At 47.7% G+C, this 19,385-nt stretch overlaps 1 protein-coding gene across 16 annotated transcripts in view; it reads right to left on the reverse strand.

The window, feature by feature from the left end:
* Positions 1–19,385, reverse strand: part of PUM1 (pumilio RNA binding family member 1) — a 1,312,543-nt gene that overhangs the window by 949,332 nt on the left and 343,826 nt on the right. For 9 of the 16 annotated variants that reach the window (XM_069623032.1, XM_069623031.1, XM_069623030.1 and 6 more), the window contains one exon: positions 9,882–10,063. In XM_069623032.1, the coding sequence (XP_069479133.1) occupies positions 9,882–10,063 (182 nt within the window). The remainder of the gene's footprint in view (positions 1–9,881; positions 10,064–19,385) is intronic. The other 7 variants (XM_069623037.1, XM_069623034.1, XM_069623036.1 and 4 more) reach the window with 1 other exon arrangement.

The following is a 19,385-nucleotide window of genomic DNA, read 5'->3' on the forward strand; positions in this document are numbered from 1 at the left end:
TAAATGGAAAAGTCTTTGCGCAAGTTCTTAGGAGTCTTTGATGAAAAGAAGAATCAAATGTAGGGCCACAAGCTGAATAGGCTTCCGAGTTGTAGAAGTTTCAAAGCAACTCTACAGTAAGAGTCAAGTTCTCTTTAGCTTGTTGTACAGTACCTTGGAAATGAAGAATAAGATGCAGCTGATGACTTCTGTGCCTGTGCAGCTCTGCAGATCTCACTGTTCCTGGGCCTCAGTCGTGGGGACAAGAGGGAGGACGTCAAGGTACTCCTGCAATGCACTGGGACTGTCAAAACTTGCAACCGGCAAACTTCACTTCCAGTGGCTGGTCAGTGTTTCAGCTTCTCATATCTACCGTAAATAGCAACACCGCAGTTCCTGGCTGTTGAGATGGTCTTTCCTTGCTGGGGTCCCGCACTCTGTTGAGGAGTCTCAGGTTTTGTCAGTCCTACTTCTTTGGAGTCCGGAGGATATTCCAAAAGCTCTAGGCCAGCTTAAAAGCAACGCACACAATCTGGTGCTCCTCTACCTGGCTATATCGTTTCCAGCAGCAACTCTAGAAATTCAACCAGCTCAGAGATGATGTCCAGGTGGCTTACTTTGGAGTTGATTGGACCCACCAACTCAAGGGGAGAAGTCGTCCTTGTAGGGGCTTCTCTATTGAGAGCGAACTTGGCGTTTTGGCACTGCACCAGAGTTTCACCGGGCAAACCAACGGTCCAGGAGTTGCAGCAGGCGTCCTCTTCAGTTCCTTCGTCCAGTGGTGTGACTACCTTCAATGCGAAATTATTATTATTATTCAGTTCTCTCCCATTCATTTGAGTCTAGCTGTCAATCACCCAGCAGGGTGGCTGTCCTTGCCGGACAGTCAGCTACAGAGTGCATTTGGGTCTCCTAGTAGACCAAGTACAGGGGCACCTCCCTCATTTCCTGCCTACCCCACACTCAAGCCAGAGGTGTTTCACTCCTGAAGCCTACCAAACAAAATGAACAAAGACCAAACCTGGTTTGGCGCGCAGACAAAATCTCAAGAAGGACCTTTCCACAAAGAAATGGCGAAAAAATAAGACCGGGTGCCATTTTGACAAAGATGGCTCCCACGGTTGCTTTACAGCAGCTGTGAAAATAGCCTGTGGTAAATACAAACCATGGTAGTTTAAACGAAACCACTGCCACCAGCCATTCATTGAGAAAAAGATAACAATGTTACATGAGAAGCTAGACAAAGGGAATACTAAGTAACCCCTCCAGCACTCTGTTGTAAGATAGTGTGTGCTGGGTCTAGCAAGTTACAATGGTAAGTAAAGTCAATTTCACTTTACTGTTCAGGGAAACTGTAGTTCATCCCAGACAAGGTATTTAAACCTTTGGGAAATCTGGAAGAGTTCCCTGTGTCACTGCACTGAAGATTCTATGTGACAAAATGTAAAAGATGATGCCTATGGAGTTTGTCAGACTCCACAACCAAAAGAAACGGGTAAAATTCACATTAAAATACGAGAGTAGGGGAAAGGGTCTCACTCTCTCAACGTTAAAAAAATCAAGTCCTCAAAATCCAGCAAATTTGCTGGGGGTCTCTAAGGTGAAGGGAATTAGCACATTTTTGAGAATTCTTCATAACACATCCAAAAAAGGATCTTTTCTTTTATTGTTTATTTATAACTCACTTAATACCAGCAAGTGGTTTTTAAGCACAGGATCTGGATTTAAACCCATGTTGCGCCTCGTTGTCTTGCTTCCAGACAAATGCGTTGCCCCTGCACCATCTTTCCTCCCAGGGTGGAGGGCTACCTAAAACTATACCTCTAGGCTGAGAGAATATCGACTGTGGAGGCCTCTCAATCCCTCGGAGATCTATTGGACGTATACATTGAAGGATGCGGATTTAAATTACAATGTTTTATGCACAATAAATACAAAGCAAATTAAAACAATTCTACCATTCAGAGGCAGGCAATGAAGGGCCATTAAAATGAGGGTCATGTGGTCAAATGTTCGAGCTCCAGAAACTTACCATGCTGCTGCCTGAAAAACGGTTTTCAACGGGGCCAAAACCGAGGTAGGAAGCCCAATTAAAACAGTTACCAAAGTCGATCTGAGCAACAACAAGTGACTAAACCAATAAACGAAAGTGGGTGGAAGAGATTATAAAATGGCTTGCCCCATGTAATGTTCTTTCTACTGGATGTTCCTCTCACAGATTACTCATCTTTGATAAATAGATATTCTGTTTGAAGCTTTGGAAATATTTTGAACTGCAGGCGGAGCCATGCGTCGTCGAGTTGCTGTCCCTTGGCAGCTTCCACTCCCGCAGCATGGACAGGGTGACAACATTGGTATAAATAGCACGCATTGGGCCTGTTGCCTCAATTATAGTTTTTCCCCCCCTTTCGCACACAGTTGAGGATGTATGGGCGTTGAGGGAAGATACATTAGCAAAATTCACCCTCATACAGGTAGGCTGAGAGGACATTGAGGAATCCGTGGGAGAAGCCATCCAGCAGAAAGAATACCAGGGGAAATTTGTTGGTTTAATGGACAGTGTCCTCCCACAGATTCCCCCTTTGATAGAAAGCCATAGTTATTGTAATTGCAGGTGGGAAGTGGTTACCACATCTCTGGTAGAATGTGCACATACATTTTAAGGGAAATCTTTCCAAGCCAAGGAATAACATTCTGTAATGCACAGAATGATCCAGCGTGATAAGGTCTGTTAAGTCACAGCTTGACTCCGTGTGTCCAGTGTAACCAACCAGGAGTTTTCTTACCTGACATTTGACAACCTAAAGCTTGAAGCCCTTTTTGGATCCATTCTAGTCGGTCAAGTGGCACAGCGAGTAGAGCGCTCGCTTTGACATCCGTGCGTAGCTGCTAACGCAGGTTCGAATCCCGGCAGGGCCAAACTCAGCCTTCCATCCTTCCGAGGTCGATAAATGAGCACCACACACCGTGGGTAATAATAAGCAGCGCACAGATACCCGAGGGTTCGTAGCGCTATATAAATGCGTAATTATTATATTATTATGTCTACATAACCCCTCTTAATTGAAGAGGTGAGTAGATTGTTGGCAAAGTAATTTGTGTCAGGTGATATGATATGGCATTTATAACACAAGTGTTACAAGGCGCAACAAGGTAGGGGAGGAGAAACCGAGGGAGGACAAAAACAACAAGCTTACTAGGCCTAGTGACATTCACATCATGCAAGAGCAAAGGAGTGGGGATGGGAGAAGTGCCGGGGGTGGGGGGTTCTGGGGAGGGAACAAGTACAGGACAAGGAATCGGGAAACAAGCAGCTGGACAGGCAGGGACCTGGGACCACCTTGGGAAGGAAAGAGGGGCAAACGATCAAGACACCCTCCACCATGAAGAATTTGAGGTTTACATCAAAGCACCTGTAGCTTGCTTACTGTGTGCGTGAAAGCGATGGCTACCAGGATCGTCCAACGCCAATCTGAGTGGGCAGGAGCAGAGGCTCAAATGGAGCTCCAATTATAAATGTCAATTCCAAGTTCAGATCCCAAACCAGGACTATAAAAGGGATGGCTGGAAAGATATTTGTTAGACCATGAAGAAACTGTATAACAGTGGGCATCTTCAAATAAGGGCCTTCCTACAGCATGCGCTTGAAGATTGATAACGCCGCCAGGTAGCCTTTGGCAGTAGACACCTGCAGCCCCCGATTGGCCATGTGTAGCAGAAAAGCAAGCACTGAGTATCACAAGCAAAAAGGATCAATAGCTTTAGCTCTACATCAGCTGAAAGAATGTATTACAACAGCAGCAGTATAGTGCTTTTGTTGCTTGTCTTCTGGCCGACCACATCTCCATAAAGTCTACTGCAAGGTCCCAGTCTCCGTATCTTAACCTAACTTAACCTGCACTAATGCAAACCCGCCTGGGGCCTTCAGGTGGCAGGCAGACTTAATCTGGCTGAGTAACATGGACAGAGACTATGCAGCCCTATGTGGGGCACAGAGTAAACCCAGGGATATATGGGGGCCCCTCACGGATTATTTGTCGACCATGAATACGGCTCCAACCTGAAGTGGACTCAATGGGGGAGGGAACACATGATCACCTGCATCTGTGGGGCTTCTGGTATGAATACAAGTGAACTGTACTGGGCTAATAACTGCTCCCTTGTGTTCCTATATGATTAGGTATATGTTCTGGAGTTCTGCATATGTCTGAATACCAGGCGACTGTACCAATGTGATTGGATAACGATGTGAATCAGTTAATAGAAACATGTTCTTTAAAAAAAGCTTTTTAGCCCAGAATTCTGGGTGAAGATGATGGCCTCCCTCTTGGGAGAGCAGGTCTGCTTTCAGGGGAAAACGTAGAGGGCAGATTGACATGTCCAGAAGTTATGGGTACCACGTCCTACTAGCCCAATCCACAGCAATCAGGATCTTGCTTTCCTACAAACTTCCCTCTACTCTACCCTCTGCCCACCCCTCATCTTCCTCCTCTCTCATCCCGGACTGCCTGTCCACCATTCAGGCATTGTGTGCAGCGAATGATCTGTCTCAATGCCAGAAAGATTGAGCTCCTCCTCATCGGGACACCTCAGCCCCTCTTTCCCCTAGCCTCTGGGCCACCCTCTTTGGGCCCACCACCCCACCATCTTTTGAGGCCAGAAAACCTCAGGGTCATCTTCAACTCTGCTCTCTCCTTCACCCCTCACATCATCAACCTTACCAAAAAGGTCCACTTCCAGTTCCACCTCCTCAGATTCTCTCTTCTCACCTTCCCCCCCCCCCAGAAGCTCAATGTCTCAGGAACCGTGGTCCTCTCCAGGCTGGACTACTGCAACAGTCTTTCTCAATCTACCTCCTTCCTCCCTTTGCCCCCTCCAGCTAATCCAGAATAGGACTGCAAGGCTGATCCTTGGCCTCAAACCCAGGGACCGTATATCTCCAGCCCCAGAATTTCTCCGTCTCCCGATGGCTGCAAGAATAACATTCAAGACCCTCTGCATCATCCACAGGGCCTTCTGGGGCCTGGGACCACGCCATCTCCAATTTTCCCCACGCTAAATACTACTCCCTTGCTAGAGCCCTTCGATCTCCTAATTCCAACTCTGAGTCAAATGCTTCTCCAAGCAGAGAGTGGGGGGGGCGGGGGGACACGTCTCTCCTCGGCTGGTACCTCTTTGGAACAGCCTCCCTGCCCCTCTCAGACTGGAGACAGGCCTCATCAAGTTCAGGAAACTGCTCAAAACTCTGCTCTTCGCTACCTCTTTCCCTTCCCGGCTCATAACCCCACTGCCGTTGTGATCAGTGGCCTCATCCTCATGAATCTCACAGGATTCCAGGCCCTTCCTCTAAATAACAGCACCCACTTCCCTGTGGACCCCTGCTTGGTGGCTCCACATACCACCCTCGAGAGTCACCTGTATTAGCACTTTAGCGGAGATTCTCCTCCTTGGCTCCCCTTAGCACTTCCCTACCTGGCCCTCCTCCAGCACTTGTCCAGCCTTCCCCTTTACCGTTCCCCAATGTATTGCACAGCCGAATGCCACAAAGCCTAGTAGGACCAGGACTGTTTATTACTGTTTTTGCCACGGTTATTTGCCATGTTCCCTTCCAATTTAGCCTTGTGGCACTTTGAAACAATTCTGTTGTATATAGCACCTTGCAAATGCTCTATGAATACAATAAAAATAAATACATCTACTTCCCAAACTTCAACATCCTGATATGGGGAATGACGGGAACTGGTGGGAACATATACAGGAGTGGAAAATCCCAGTCCAACACAAACATGTCCCCCAGAGATCCTCTCTGCAGAAATTCCATCGAGCAGAGGGGTCGCATTTCCTGTTGATACCGGACACAAGCAGATCTACTTGAGGGCTTCCCCAAAGGGCGAAGATCTCTAGGAGGATTTCCTGAGCTAACTCCATCTCGCGGGAGATGGTGCTCTGCCTGCTCAAAGCGTCTGCAGTCGTGTTTGTTTTAACTTATCTGAATGGTTAACAGCCACCAGATTCCTTTTTGAAGTGCCCAAACCCAGAGCTGCATTGCCTCCCTGCGCAATGGTAAGCACCATGCACCTCTTTTATTGAGGTAATTCATGGCCACTGTGTTGTACTTAGTCAGGATATTTTTTCCCCTGTAGGGACAGCAAAAAGCAAATCAGCGCTAGACTGATTGCCCAGCGCTCTAAAAGGTTGTGTAATCTGGATTCTGATGGTGGACCAAAGCCAGCTGATCGTAAGGTCTTAAGGTTGTTCATGTGGGCTCCCAATCCCGTGAGTGAAGGATCTGTCTACCGTCATCTCCTGCCAGGGTTGCCAGAAGGGTTCCCCTATCACATCCTTTTTGCAGGCCCATCACAGGAGATTGTGCGACCTTGCTCGCGCCCCGAAACTCATCCTGCCTGATAATTGTGCCCATTGAGATCTGAGGGTCCACTGGGGGGTTACAGGGGGGGAGGTGGGTGTCGCACTGCGGTCTCATCCTTAGGCAGGCTTCTAGCACCAGCTAGCTGTTGGGCATTTTGAAATGTTTCCACAATGTGCAAGATATGTTGAGCCTTCCGCTCGGGAGGCAAAGTCTTTCCCCAAGGAAAAATCAAGTACTGCTCCAATGAATTGCAGCTGTTGGGAAGGTGTAGTAGAAGATCAGTTTGTGGAGAGAGCGGCAGGTGCTGCTGAGATGTTCCAGCTAGTCATCTAGGTAGGGCAAGTTGTGGATGCCTCCCGTCAGATTTGCTGCCACCGCTGCCATCAACTTGGTGAAGACCCTCAGGTGTAAGTCAGCTGGAAAGGAAGTACCTGAAAGTGAGAACTACCAATGGCAAATCTCAGTTACTTGGGATGGATGAAAATAAGCATCCTGAAGATTGAGTGACACCATTTAATTTTGGAGTAGAAGGGCCTTGAGGATCTGCAAAAGCATGACCAACTTGAATTTGTCCTCCCTGAGGAACTAGTTCAAGTGTCTCAGGCCCAAGATGCGTTGCAGCCCTTAGTCTTTCTCGGGAACCAGAAAATAAGTGGAGTACAAACCTCATTATTGCTCTGCTACTGGTACCCTTTCGATGGCAAATTTCTCCAGCAGGGAAATAATTTCCTGCAGAATTAACAGGTCTGGTTCCCAAAAGAGATTGCTAGCTCTGGGACATTCTGGGGGCTCTTTCAAAAATGGGAGACTGTACCCTTGAGCTACTGTCTGCAGGGCCCAAGCAACCAAAGTAATATTTGGCCATTCTTGGAGATGCTGGGTTAGCCTTCCTCTCACCAGAGACTTGAGTAAATTAATCAAAGTGGTTTTCGAGCTGCGGTTGTGGCAGAGGTTAATGAAGTAACCGTTTGGACTGATCTTCCTCCAAAGCCTCTTGAGCCACGTGGAAACCTTTGGTTTCTCTGTGCAGTCTACTCGATCCATGGAAGTAGAAAGGAAAGTAACGTTGTCCTTCAGCTCTGGGAAGATGTTGATGGGGCTGGCATATGGTTGGAACTAAAGATTTTGCAGCCGCATTAGACGCTTGCAGCTTCGCTAGGCTTTCGCCAGCCTTTGTCTCAGAGATGCAACCCTTCGAAGGACATGTACAAAAGTCTGGATTGGACATCGGGAGCAAAACCCAATTTAAACAGCCATGCAAATCATCTATGCTTGTAGCCATAGAGTGACCAACAGTCAGACGCATCCAGTCCTGATTGAAGAGATTGGCATGCAAAATCCATTCCATCTTCAATAATGTGAGGAAGCCATCTCACATTCACCCATCAGGAATATTCTCTGCCTCTTGGGAGATTTGGGCAAGGGGCAAGATGCATTAATGCCATTAAGTGCCATGCTGCCTGCAGAAAACACCCTATTCCCCAGTAAGTCATTTTTCTATAATCCCTATCAGGTGGGATTGTTTGGTAGGAAGCTGCTTTAGATGTCAAAGTAGCTGCTTGCACCACCAAACTTTCAGGGCCAGGGTGCCTTGAAAGGAAATCTGGGTCAATAGTTGATGGCTTGTACTTCCTAGTAGAGGATATCAGCATTGACGAAAGTGGAGCCTATCAGCACTAGGAAGGGTCTTTGCTCACAGGAGACCGAGTTGTGCCCATATCGAGCTGTGGTGATCTCCAGTGGGGTCCCTGCCAGCCTTTTTAGGCTAGTGGTGCTGGTGTGTTGTAAAAGAGCATCTTCAGCATAAAGGCCTCCTAATTCCTGTGGGGTGGAAGATTGGATCTGAAACAACTTTGAGACATCTCCAGGGAGTCCTTGGATCAGTGACTCGAAGTAGAGGACCATTAGAGGTGGCAAGAGGAACTGTTTGAGGAGCAGGACATCTTATGCAGGTGCTTCATGCAGGCTCAGGATCTATCTGCCACAGATGCTCTATGACTGCTGACATCGGCTGAGATCACCGATTCACCCTGTTCCCTTGTGGATAAAAAGGTCAAAAATGGTTTTGCTACCCCCTCCAAAAAAGGCCTTTGGATGATCTCCCCAAGGCAGTATTAAACAGATCCTAAGGGGGTCAGCGAAATACATTGGTTGGCCGCAATCCAGGGAGCATAAAGCTAGACGCCTTTGCCAGGTTGGGTAGGTCGAAAAGAATGAAGTGGGTTTTTTAAGCAAACTGTGCGCAGAAAAAAGGAACTAAGGTCAGGAGGCCGAACGTCTCAATATATACTGGTCCCAATGTCAAGTCCAGCGCATATCGTTGGAGTGAGGTGTGCTGCACCCTTAGTGGTGAAAAAGCTTCAGAAGATACATTAGGAATCAGTGAGGGGAAGGAATCCACTAGAAATGCAAGATACAGTAATCAATCCACTAATACTAAACGAACACAAATCTGCAGTGAAGGATTCACAAGAAGCGAGTATGAAGAAATTGAGCTAATCCCAAAGTTCGGCTTAGAATTTGTTTTCGTTAACTGGCACCAAGTCGAGCTTTGAGGAAATTCAACAGTCTGAATGCATGAATAGATTAATCAGGAGCATTTTTCTTTTTATAACAGCTTGTATCAACACTAGTAGTATTTAGTTCACATCAGAAGGGTTTGTTTATGTTTAAAGGTTCTAAAGCTGTATCAAAAAAGATATGACTGCTCAAACTGTCATTTGCAGAATTGCCTGCTGGTCTCCCAAGTCGTCATGCTCCGCTTAATCCAGACTTTATTAGACAGTATTATTTGCATGCTTTTTAAATTTAAAGCATGCGCCTTCAAGACCCATGATTCATGGCTCGCACTATTTCCTCAACAGTAGGGGAATTGTACATTGTTGTATACGGTCATCCCCTTTAATGCAAGAGATCTTCCAGTTGCTGATTCATATAATCAATGTTTATAATCAATGCCATATAATCAGTTTGGAATAATCAAAAAACGAATGTGCAGCTTCCAATGTTTTGCAGAACAAAATTGCAGGCAAGAAAGATCTTCGTTTTGGCAATGACATGCAGATTCTTGCCCTCAGATGATAAACTTCTGCAGTGCGCAAACACATACTAGCATAAAAGGTTAATCAGTTAATGGCTGTAAAATGTCGCATAGAAATTTTACAAGTAATTAATTTGAAAAACATGTCACAGCTTTAATTAAGTGCTGCAATGTCAGGTGGAATTCAGCTCTGTGCTGGCTACAGCAGCAGGCATTGGAAAGTCCCAACTGAGGCGTAATGGATTACAGAGCAGGTCAGTTGTGGTGATATAACTAGCATGTAATAAAAACGTTACATACAAGCTTTTTACACAGGTATTGCAGGCTGCTATGTATTACACAGAGTTATGACACCAGTTGGCAAATCTGCAACCGTATATTCGGAAAATCATTGCCAAGGGACAAAGATGCACAAGTTGAAAGAAGGTGGGGAATACCGTTAATTAGATGCATGAATACAAGTTCAATATTAAACAAGTGCAAAGTACTTGCCTGAAGTCTTTGACATCCGCATCAATGCCGTTCTGAACAGGCAAACCGTTGGGCTTATCCATTGTATCTCCTTCCTCCTTCAAGTCCCCCAATTTATCTCCATCGTAGGTTCCCTTGTTTTTTTTATCTAGCTTGTCATTTTCATCACTCTCAGTATCTCTTGGACCCTGTGGAAAAGGAAACTGTTCAATCACGTTATGTGAATCCTGTGTTCTTAAAAAGGACCACATGTGCATCCTCACCTAGTATTTAAAATCAATGTATTGGTTATTGGATTCTAGCAAAATGGATGAAGTTTGTCGCAAGTTAATCACAGAAGCTCATGGTACGTCATCTACTCCGTGGGTCAGACAGGCCCCCTCAGTAAGATAGCCTTAAGCCGGCATTGAAATTCTAAGAAAATTGGCCAATAGCCCTCTCAACTTGTATGCACTCCTACAAACAAACCTCACCCGTATCTGTCAGTTACAGATGAACCTCAAGTTGAAAAAAAGGAAAATATACTGATTAGGTATTAGTGAAAGTAGTGACTTTCAATGGCAAGTCAGCAAAAATACACATGATCAAATTCCTATATAGGTCACAGATTTCCAAGAATAAGCACATTTTGAAGGGGCAGTAAAAGGTAGGTTATGGTTAACTGCTTCAGGTTTCAAAAAGCAAGGGTGGTAACCAGGCAGCTTCCCTGTAAATTTGTCGGCTAATGGCAGACTCAGCTACAGGCAGAGTTGAGTTCAGGTTAGTTCTCAGTTAATTGTTAGTTTCCTATGGACACCATTCCTTTTGCTCTGTTGTTGATACTGGGCTGGCTTTTTGAATGGAAGAAAAGCCTTCAGCTGCACTTCCATTGCCTTTTGCTCACATGTTATGGCAAACTAATGAGTCCTTCAAACTATCAGTACTGGGAAACATTGTTAATCTTTTGAAAGCTTGTATTTTTTATATTGCACACAGCATCAAACAATGCAGTTCAAGAGGGATAATGTGCATCAACCAAGCTTTACAAACCTAGGATTTTTTAGTTACTTGGAAGTTAAGAATTGGTGCAGTCCAACTGGTATGCGACTACAAAAGACTTCTCTCGGTATTAGGTAACCCACCTTTTAATATAGGCCTGTACTACACATGTTGGTAGTGTGACTGAGCAGTCAGGCTTATCCTAAGAGGGGTAATGTGAGCTGTAGAGCTGTACAATGAAATCAGTAAATACAGGTACCCAAGTAAACAGTTATATAATATTTATATATACACAAAGGTTTAAAGCATTCTTTAAAAAGCAGCAACTAACATTAATCCCAAGTTCGGATTCAATTCCAAAAGTGAAAAAAGCATGCAAGTACTTCTTTCATATGTTATACATTTTCCAGCACCATGGGTGACTATTTGCGGACAGAATAACACGTATTTTGTATCAGATTTGCAGTATTGAGTTAAGGGAGGCAAAGGTTATGGTTAGATCAGAACATAATGGTATTCTACAAAAACAGTTAGATTCTCCCAGAGGGATGGAGTAAGTCTTTCATCCCAGCAATAATACTGTTCAACAATTAAGACCTGTAAGGGAACACGCACTGCCAAAGCCAATAGGTTCAGAAGGGGTCCTTTAGGGAGCTAGGACAGCAAAGGTCAATGGGCCAGTTAATAGTGCTGATACCCTCTTAGAAAATGTCTTTAAATAATCAGTAGTTCAAATAGAAAATCACAGCAACTCAAAAAGGAGTCGCCTTGAAGCACAAGCTGAAAAGCCAGTGCAAGCGAGTTGCGGTCAACTCCGAATAGTGTAAAATGGCACCCCAAGGTAGGAAGCACCCCAAATGGCAAAGGGTTTATGTACCCCAAGCACCACAGTAACAGTGAACTGGAGAATTTGTTCCAGCTGGATGCCTTCTGGTTGCAGTGCAGCACACCTGTATTCCTGGTCCCTGGTCGTGGTGACAAGGGAGGCCATCTGGCGGGCTCCTGCAGCAGCACTCGAGAGAGGGACTCGGCAGCAATGGATTCTCCTCGATTCCGCGGCTATGGTTTTGGTGCCATTTTCTCAGCACCAAAGAAGATCGAACAGCTCTGTTTAGAAGTTACTTGATCCCTCGGTGCTGGACTCTGGTGAGGGGACTCTGGATGAAGATTTCCTACTTCTGTTGGATCCTCTGGATGCCCACAAAGTTTTGGCCAGAAACGCACTTCGGAGGACAATGTACTCTTATGGTGGTGAGGGGTCCATGGGTATCGGGATTCTGCAGCCTTGGAAAGTCACAGCAAGTAAGTCGGGGTTGCGCCAAAATGGTTTGTCTTGAGGCTAGTTGGTCCTACCAGCCTAAGGGAGGACGTCGTTCCATACAGGTCTTCCAAGTTGAAACGAAAACTGGCTCAGCATAGCTGCAGGGCTTCATTGGCCACTTTGCGGTCCAGGAGGGTGCTGAGGGAATCTTCACATCTTCGTTGGATGTTGTCCTCCAGTGGTCGACTGCCTAAAGTCCCAGTAATGTCATCTGTTAAGCAAGTTGCCATTCATTCACAGCCCTATGCTGTCAATCACCCAGCAGGTGGCTGAATCACTGCTGCACATGTACTGAGGATCCCTGAGCTCCGATTGTAAGTGTTTTGGCTAATATACGCGTGATGACTGAATCAATCATACATCACTCTGGCATGAGTTTGGTAAGATATTTCGTCCTTCCTTTACCCTTTTCATTGGTAAACCATGACCTATAGTGAGCCACACTTTCCTCGAATGTCCATGTCTGGTGATTTTTCACAGACCGAATTTTCCCCGGAGTATTTTCTCCCCAGTTGCATCTGAAGACGAGGATTCTCAGATCTAGTGCCCTTGTGCACTTTGACTACGGTAAGTGCCGTGAACATTAGAAAATAAGACTCTCGAAAGAGACCTTTAATAAATAATGCATTAATAGCCATTAGTACTTCTGCAACTATAGTTTCAACCCCTCAAACTCCTGACACTATGTTCTGTCCATTTCCTTTGACAAAAAGCATAGGATCTCCCACGTCTACCTGTTGTCCCTGTCCTGATGAAGACCGATCCAATTACAGCTACTCAAGATAGCCTGAGGCCGAAACAGTTGTGTTGACATAATAATTCATATATCCATCTTTTGTTATTTGTTTGGACATTATATACCGCAATTATCTTATTCTGCTGTGTCACTCTCTGTAATGATAAACATGAAATGTAATTGTTGAACTATAAACTGAACGATTTATGTTTTTGTATAAGTCTACGTGTCCTTGTATTTTTGAGTATTCCATGCTGACCTCTTAATTGCAAGTCTTATTGGCTACTTATATATGTTGAATCTGAATTAAAAGTAGCTGTCAGATTTTTGCATTTTGTGTGCACTGACTGTCAGGAAGCAATGTCTCTTGGTTCTGGGGTTTACATATCCTTGCTCAATTGTGTTTGATGTAAGTGTCCTGCAGGACAGCCAGTCGGTCAGAATTGGTTTCACTCAGGCACACCTAGAGACGAAGGGCAGGGAAGTTTTGGGACCATACCTCACTCGCCTTTCCAGACACACTGGAGCCTGGGTGGGCTTTAGGACTGAAGCCTGCCAAAGGCAAAACACACAAAGGACTCAAACCCGATTCAAACAGAGTAATATCCCAGAAGAAACTGACAAGAAATGGCGAAAAAAGAAGACAGGGGCCATTTTGAGAAAATGGTCACCCTTGGGTGCTGTACTGCAGCTGAGGATTCAGCCTGCAGATACATGGCACAAGGTAGAAAAGAAACCACTGCCACCAGCCATTCAAGTGAGTTGGTTTAACAGAATGTTACATGAGGTGTGGGATAAAGGTGTTACATAGTAACACCCACCCCAGCACTCCACATAGGGTGGTGTGTGCTGGACCCACAAAGGAAAATGTAAGTAAGACAGGTCATCTACTATTCTTGGAAACAGTAATTCACCCTAGAAAATGTAGTTAAACATTAAGAGAAGTGCAAGGGACTTCTAAGTGGCACTGCACAAAAGGTGCTGTGTGTCACAATGCAAGACGCAGATGCCTATGGAGTTTAACAAACTCCATTAAACAGTAAAACACAAACATCCTAGTCAGAAAAAACGGAGTGAGAAAAAAGTCCCACTCGGGAGTAAAAATTAAAAAGCCCCAAGTCCAGCAAAAGAGCTGGGGGTCTATAAGGTTAAAGGAAATTGGCGCAGAAGAACAAGCTACTAATCTTATCTGGTAACGTTCTTTCGATGGGATGTTCCTCCGACGTATTCCACATCTATGACAGTAATGACCAAGCTATGCTGCTTCAGAAAACTTTTTTGGCCTAGGCATCCTGCATCGAATACATCGACACGGTGTCACTCGAGGACCTTCGTCACCCGATGTTATATCTAGGACGCACAACACCCGTAGCCTCAGTTGTAGTTTTTTCCCCAGAACGTGTGGCACCAATCTCCTGCCAGTAGGACTGCAGAAAGCCTTGCGGAAACGTAAGCTGCAGTCACAAATTCTTCTAGAGGGGCAGGCTGGGAGGGTTCGATGTGGAATACATCGGAGGAACATCCCATCGAAAGAACGTTACCAGCTAAGTAACTACTACTTCGAGGGGGTTGTGTGCTCCGACGTAATCCACATCTATGACAGACTCCAAAGCAGTACCAACATACGGAGATGGGAAAAGAATTTACAAATTTAGAATTTTAGAATGCCCAATCAAATTGCTGAATACAGGACTGCCTTACTAAAGGCCAAATCCTGCCCATGGATGGAGTCCAAGGAATAATGTCTCACAAAGGAATGGACAGAGGCCCATGTGGCTGCTTCTGTATGGCAATGGATGCAGCCACACTCGAGTGAGCCCATAAGCCTATTGGAGGGTCCTTTCCTGCCAAACGGTAACACTCAGATCGTCAAAATTATCCATCTGGACAAGGTCTGCTTGGAAACAGCCTGAACTAAACGTCTTCCAGCATAACCAACAAAGAGCTGATCGTCCACTCTGACCCAGGACATCCGTGAGAGATAGAAACTCAAAGCTCTCCTAGGATCCAACCTATGGAACATTTCCCCTTCCTTGTCAGGATGTGGAGGATAAAACGTTGGAAGAATTACCTTCTGGCTCAAGTGGAATTCCAACACAACCTTCGGAAGAAAAGTAGGCCGCACCCCAAGGACAACCCTGTCCTTATGGAACACAGTGAAGGGTGGTTTGGCGGAAAGTGCCTGCAACTAACTCACTCTGCGTGCGGCAGTAACCGCAACTAAAAATACGCAACGGACAAGAATGTAAGGGCTCAAACGAGCTCCTATTAGGAACTTTAAAACCAAATTCAAATCTCCATCCCAGCACCTGGAAAGGCGACGACTGAAACACATTAGTTAGCCCTTTTAGAAACTGAGATCAACGGGATCTTAAAATAAGAACATTCCTCAGACGAGCGCTTAAATATGGACAGCGCCACCAGGTAACCCTTAATGGTACCTACTTGCAAGCCCTTGTGGGCTAAAGAAAGCAAAAAAGACAAAAACAAAGGAATGGAACATTGGAAAGGATCCACATTCTGTACCCTGCACCAGTCGCAGAACTTTCTCCAACAGCACAGAGTTTTCGTTGCAGGCCTTCTGGCCGAAAGCAACACCTCCATCACGTCTTAAGGGAGGTCCCAATCCTTATACCTCAACCTTTCAGATACCAAGCGTGAAGGCTGAGGGACTTGAACTCTGGTTGGAGAACCCGAACACCCCTCCCGCGAGAGCAGATCATCTCAGTAGGGAAGACGACGTGGAGGGCAGATGGACATGTCTAGAAGGTACGGGTACCACGCTCTCCTGGCCCATGCCGGAGCAATGAGGATCATCCAGGAACCGAACCTCCGTAACCTCTGCAACACCTGCAGAATGACGGTGACTGGAGGGAACGCGTACATCAAGGGCAAGGACCACGCCACTACAAACACGTCCCCCAAGGCTCCGCTTGGATGAAATTCCTGCATGCAGAATCGCACTTCTAGTTGACACAGGTGGCGAAGAGATCCACTCGCGCGGTTCCCCAACGGCCGAAGACCTCCAACACAACTTCCTGAGCCAGCTCCCACTCGTGAGAGACCGTGCTGTGCCTGCTCAGAGCGTCTGCCGCTGCGTTTTCATCTCTGGCCAGATCAACTGCCGAGATCAAAATATCCTGCAGAATGGCCCAGAACCAGAGCTGCATCGCCTCCCTAAACAACGGGAGCGACCCTGCCCCCCCCCCTTTGTTGAGGTAGTGCAAGGCCACTGTATTGTGAGTCATAATCGGGACATTTTCCCGCCCGCACAGACGGCAGAAAAGCCTTCAGGGCTAGCCAATCACTGGTCTTTGGGTCATACTGCCCCCAGCCAATGACTGCCCTCTACCTAAGCCCCTCCTCTGGCAGCCATCTTCAGATTTGGTAGCACGTAAAGTGGCAGTAGGACCAAGTGAAGAGCCACAGAGGGGTAGGCGGGAGGGTTCGCATGTGAACCCATGCTGGAGAACAACAGTTACAGGTAAGTAACTTGTTCCTTCTCTAGCATGGGGTCTGGCATGGATTCACATGCTCAAGAATATAAGAAAACATAGCAGTACAAACATGCACAACTACGGGAGGTAGCAAGGCTCAACATTAAGCATCTCTTACCTCCTCACCAGGCACAGCTTCAGGCGAACAGGTTGCGCAGCACTGCCTAGCCGACTCTGGACTCCTCCCTGGAATCCCCGTCGACACAGTAGAATCTCGTGAAGGTGTGCGTCGACCTCCACATAGCAGCCCTGCAGATGTCCAGCAGGGGCACACCAGATAGGAATGCCATGGTGGCAGCGAGCACTCTGGTCAAATGGGCTCTCGGACGGCCGGGCAACGGTCGGTTTGCCAACCGGTGACAGTGCATGATGCAGCCGGAGAGCCATCTGGAAATGGAAGCCTTCGAGAGAGCCTTCCCTTGGTTCACAGGTCCAAAGTTTACAAACAGCTGTGATGTCTTCCGAAAACTGTGTGGTCCACGTAGAACTTCAGCGCTCTGGCTACATCCAGCAAGTGCAAAGTCCTCTCGGCCGGCGACAAAGGCGACGGGAAGAAAACAGGTAACACCAAGGGCTCGTTAAGATGGAAGTCTGACGGCACCTCGGGCATGGAGGGGTGCGTCCTCAGCACCACCCTCCTCTCGTGGAAAGTCAGGTATGAGGTTTACAGGAGAGGGCCTGGATCTCTCCCACTCGTGCGGAGGTGATGGCCACAAGAAACGCAGTCTTCCACGAGAGGAACTTAAACGGTGCCGAATGCAGCGGCTCGAATGGAGCCCCATGAGCCTGCTCAGCACCATGTTGAGCTCCCACGCCGGGGCTGGAGCTTTCACCGGCGGGAATGATCGGAACAATCCTTTCATAAACTCCTTCACCAGACAATGGGACCACAGAAATGGTCGCCATGGAGTTCTGGTGTAGCGGGAGATCGCTGCTAGATTTATCTTGATGGAGGCGTGTGCTAGCCCCGCCTTGGCCACCGACAGTAGGTATGGCAGCACCTGGGGGGCATAATCCGAAGAGGGCTAATCTGTGCACGGCACCAGACAGAGAACCTCTTCCACTTATGTCCATAGCACTTGAGAGTTGAGGACGCCCTCGCCTTTGCAAGCACCTCCTTGCAGTCCGCCGGTATATTGTACCCTCCAAACTCTAGTGCTGCAGGAGCCAGGCCTGCAAGTTCAGCGACCCGGGGGTCGTGGTGGAAGATGGCTCCTTCTCTAGTGAGGAGATATGCGTCCGCTGGCAGTTTGACTGGGGGGGGGGGGGGCGGACGACACTGACAAGTCCAGAAGGTCCGGGAACCAGATCTGTCTCGGCCACGCCGGTGCAACGAGGATCACCCTGCACCGTGACCTCTTGAGTTGGTTGACGAGTCGCAGTAGCAACAGCAACGGGGGGAAAATATACAGTAACAGGCCGTCCCGGGGGAACGAGAAAGCATCGCCCATGCTCCTCGCTGGGGAAACCTGCTGGTGAGCCTCTGGCACTTGGAGTTCACCGCCGTGGCGAACAGGTCGATCTGGGTTTTGCCCCATCGTCGGAAAAGTCCATTCACTTGGTCCTGACACAGCACCCACTCGTGGCACGAGCGCAGTTCCCTGCTGAGCGAGTCGGCGATGGTGTTCTTTATCCCTGCTAGATGGAAGGGCACTAGAAACATCCCCTGGGCAACAGCCCAATGCCACAGATGCTGGGCCTCCTTGGATAGGGCCGGGGACCTGGTTCCTCCTTGATTCCGGATGTAGAACATCGTGGTGGTGTTGTCGGAGAAGATCCTCACCACCTTGCCCTTGAGGGATGGGAGAAACGACCTGAGAGCCCAGAACACTGCTCGGAGCTCCAGGATGTTGATGTGGAGTGACCTCTCCTCCGGGAGCCAAAGGCCTCTCGCGTGAAGATCTCCGGTGTGCGCTCCGCATCCCTCCAGGGAGGCATCAGTCTCCTAGTGTGCTGGTGTCTGAAAGTCTGTCCGCCGCGAGATCTGCGTGGGTGCCCCACCACCGAATTGCTTGGCGGAAGGCCTAGTTGAGCGGGATCTTGTCTTCGAAACTGCCCAATGCTTGCATCCAACGGGCATCGAGGAATTCCTATAAAGGACGCATCTGCAGTCTGCATAGGCGCACCAGGTAGATGCAAGAGGACATCATGCGGAGAAGGGACTTTATGGACCTCACCCTGGCCACGTCAGTGGCCAGCAGGTGCTGCACCTTGCCCAGGATGGCCTTTGTCCCTCCCTCCGATGGAGGCCAATCACGCCACTGTATCAAGCTTGGCTCCCAGAAACAGTGCGACCTGTGACGGAGCCAGGTGGGATTTGGGGAAGTTTATGGAGAATCCCAGATCCGTGATCAGTTGGACGGTCTTCGCTGTGCTCGACGGAGAGTTCCTTGTCCTTGCTCGGATGAGCCAATCGTCCAGGTAGGAGTAAATGTGGATCCCTTGCAGGCGGAGCCACTGGTGCTAGGCACTTGGTAAATACCCTGGGCGTCGACTTCAATCCGAATGGCAGCGCCTTGAATTGGTAGTGCCGTCCTTGGACCATGAATCTGAGAAACCTTCGGTGTCCTTTAAGAATGGGGATGTGGAAGTAAGCCTCCTCCAAGTCCAGCGACGATAGGAAGTCGCCTTCCTCCAGCTGTCCCAGCAGGTGCTGGAGGGCGACCATCCGGAACTTCTGGGCCTTGATGTATTTGTTTAACCGACAGGTCCAGGATGGGGTGCCAACCCCCTGTCTTCTTTCTGACGAGGAAGTATCTCGAGTATACTCCGGAGCCTCTTCGGGACTGTACTTCTAACAGCAGTTGAAGGACGTGATTTTCCTTCCTGGCCACGGGAGGAATGCAGGGGAACTTCTTTAGGAATTCGAGTGTGCCCGTGGGTCAGGGCAGCCAGCACCCAACAGTCGGTGGAGATGGACTCCCACACGCTGACGAACTTTGCCAGCCGGCCTCCCACTGGGGGCCCGACGCTAAGGCCGGTTCAGTCCTGCT

Source organism: Ambystoma mexicanum, chromosome 11 (assembly GCF_040938575.1).
Source record: "Ambystoma mexicanum isolate Mex_15411 chromosome 11, UKY_AmexF1_1, whole genome shotgun sequence".
NCBI lineage: Eukaryota > Metazoa > Chordata > Amphibia > Caudata > Ambystomatidae > Ambystoma > Ambystoma mexicanum.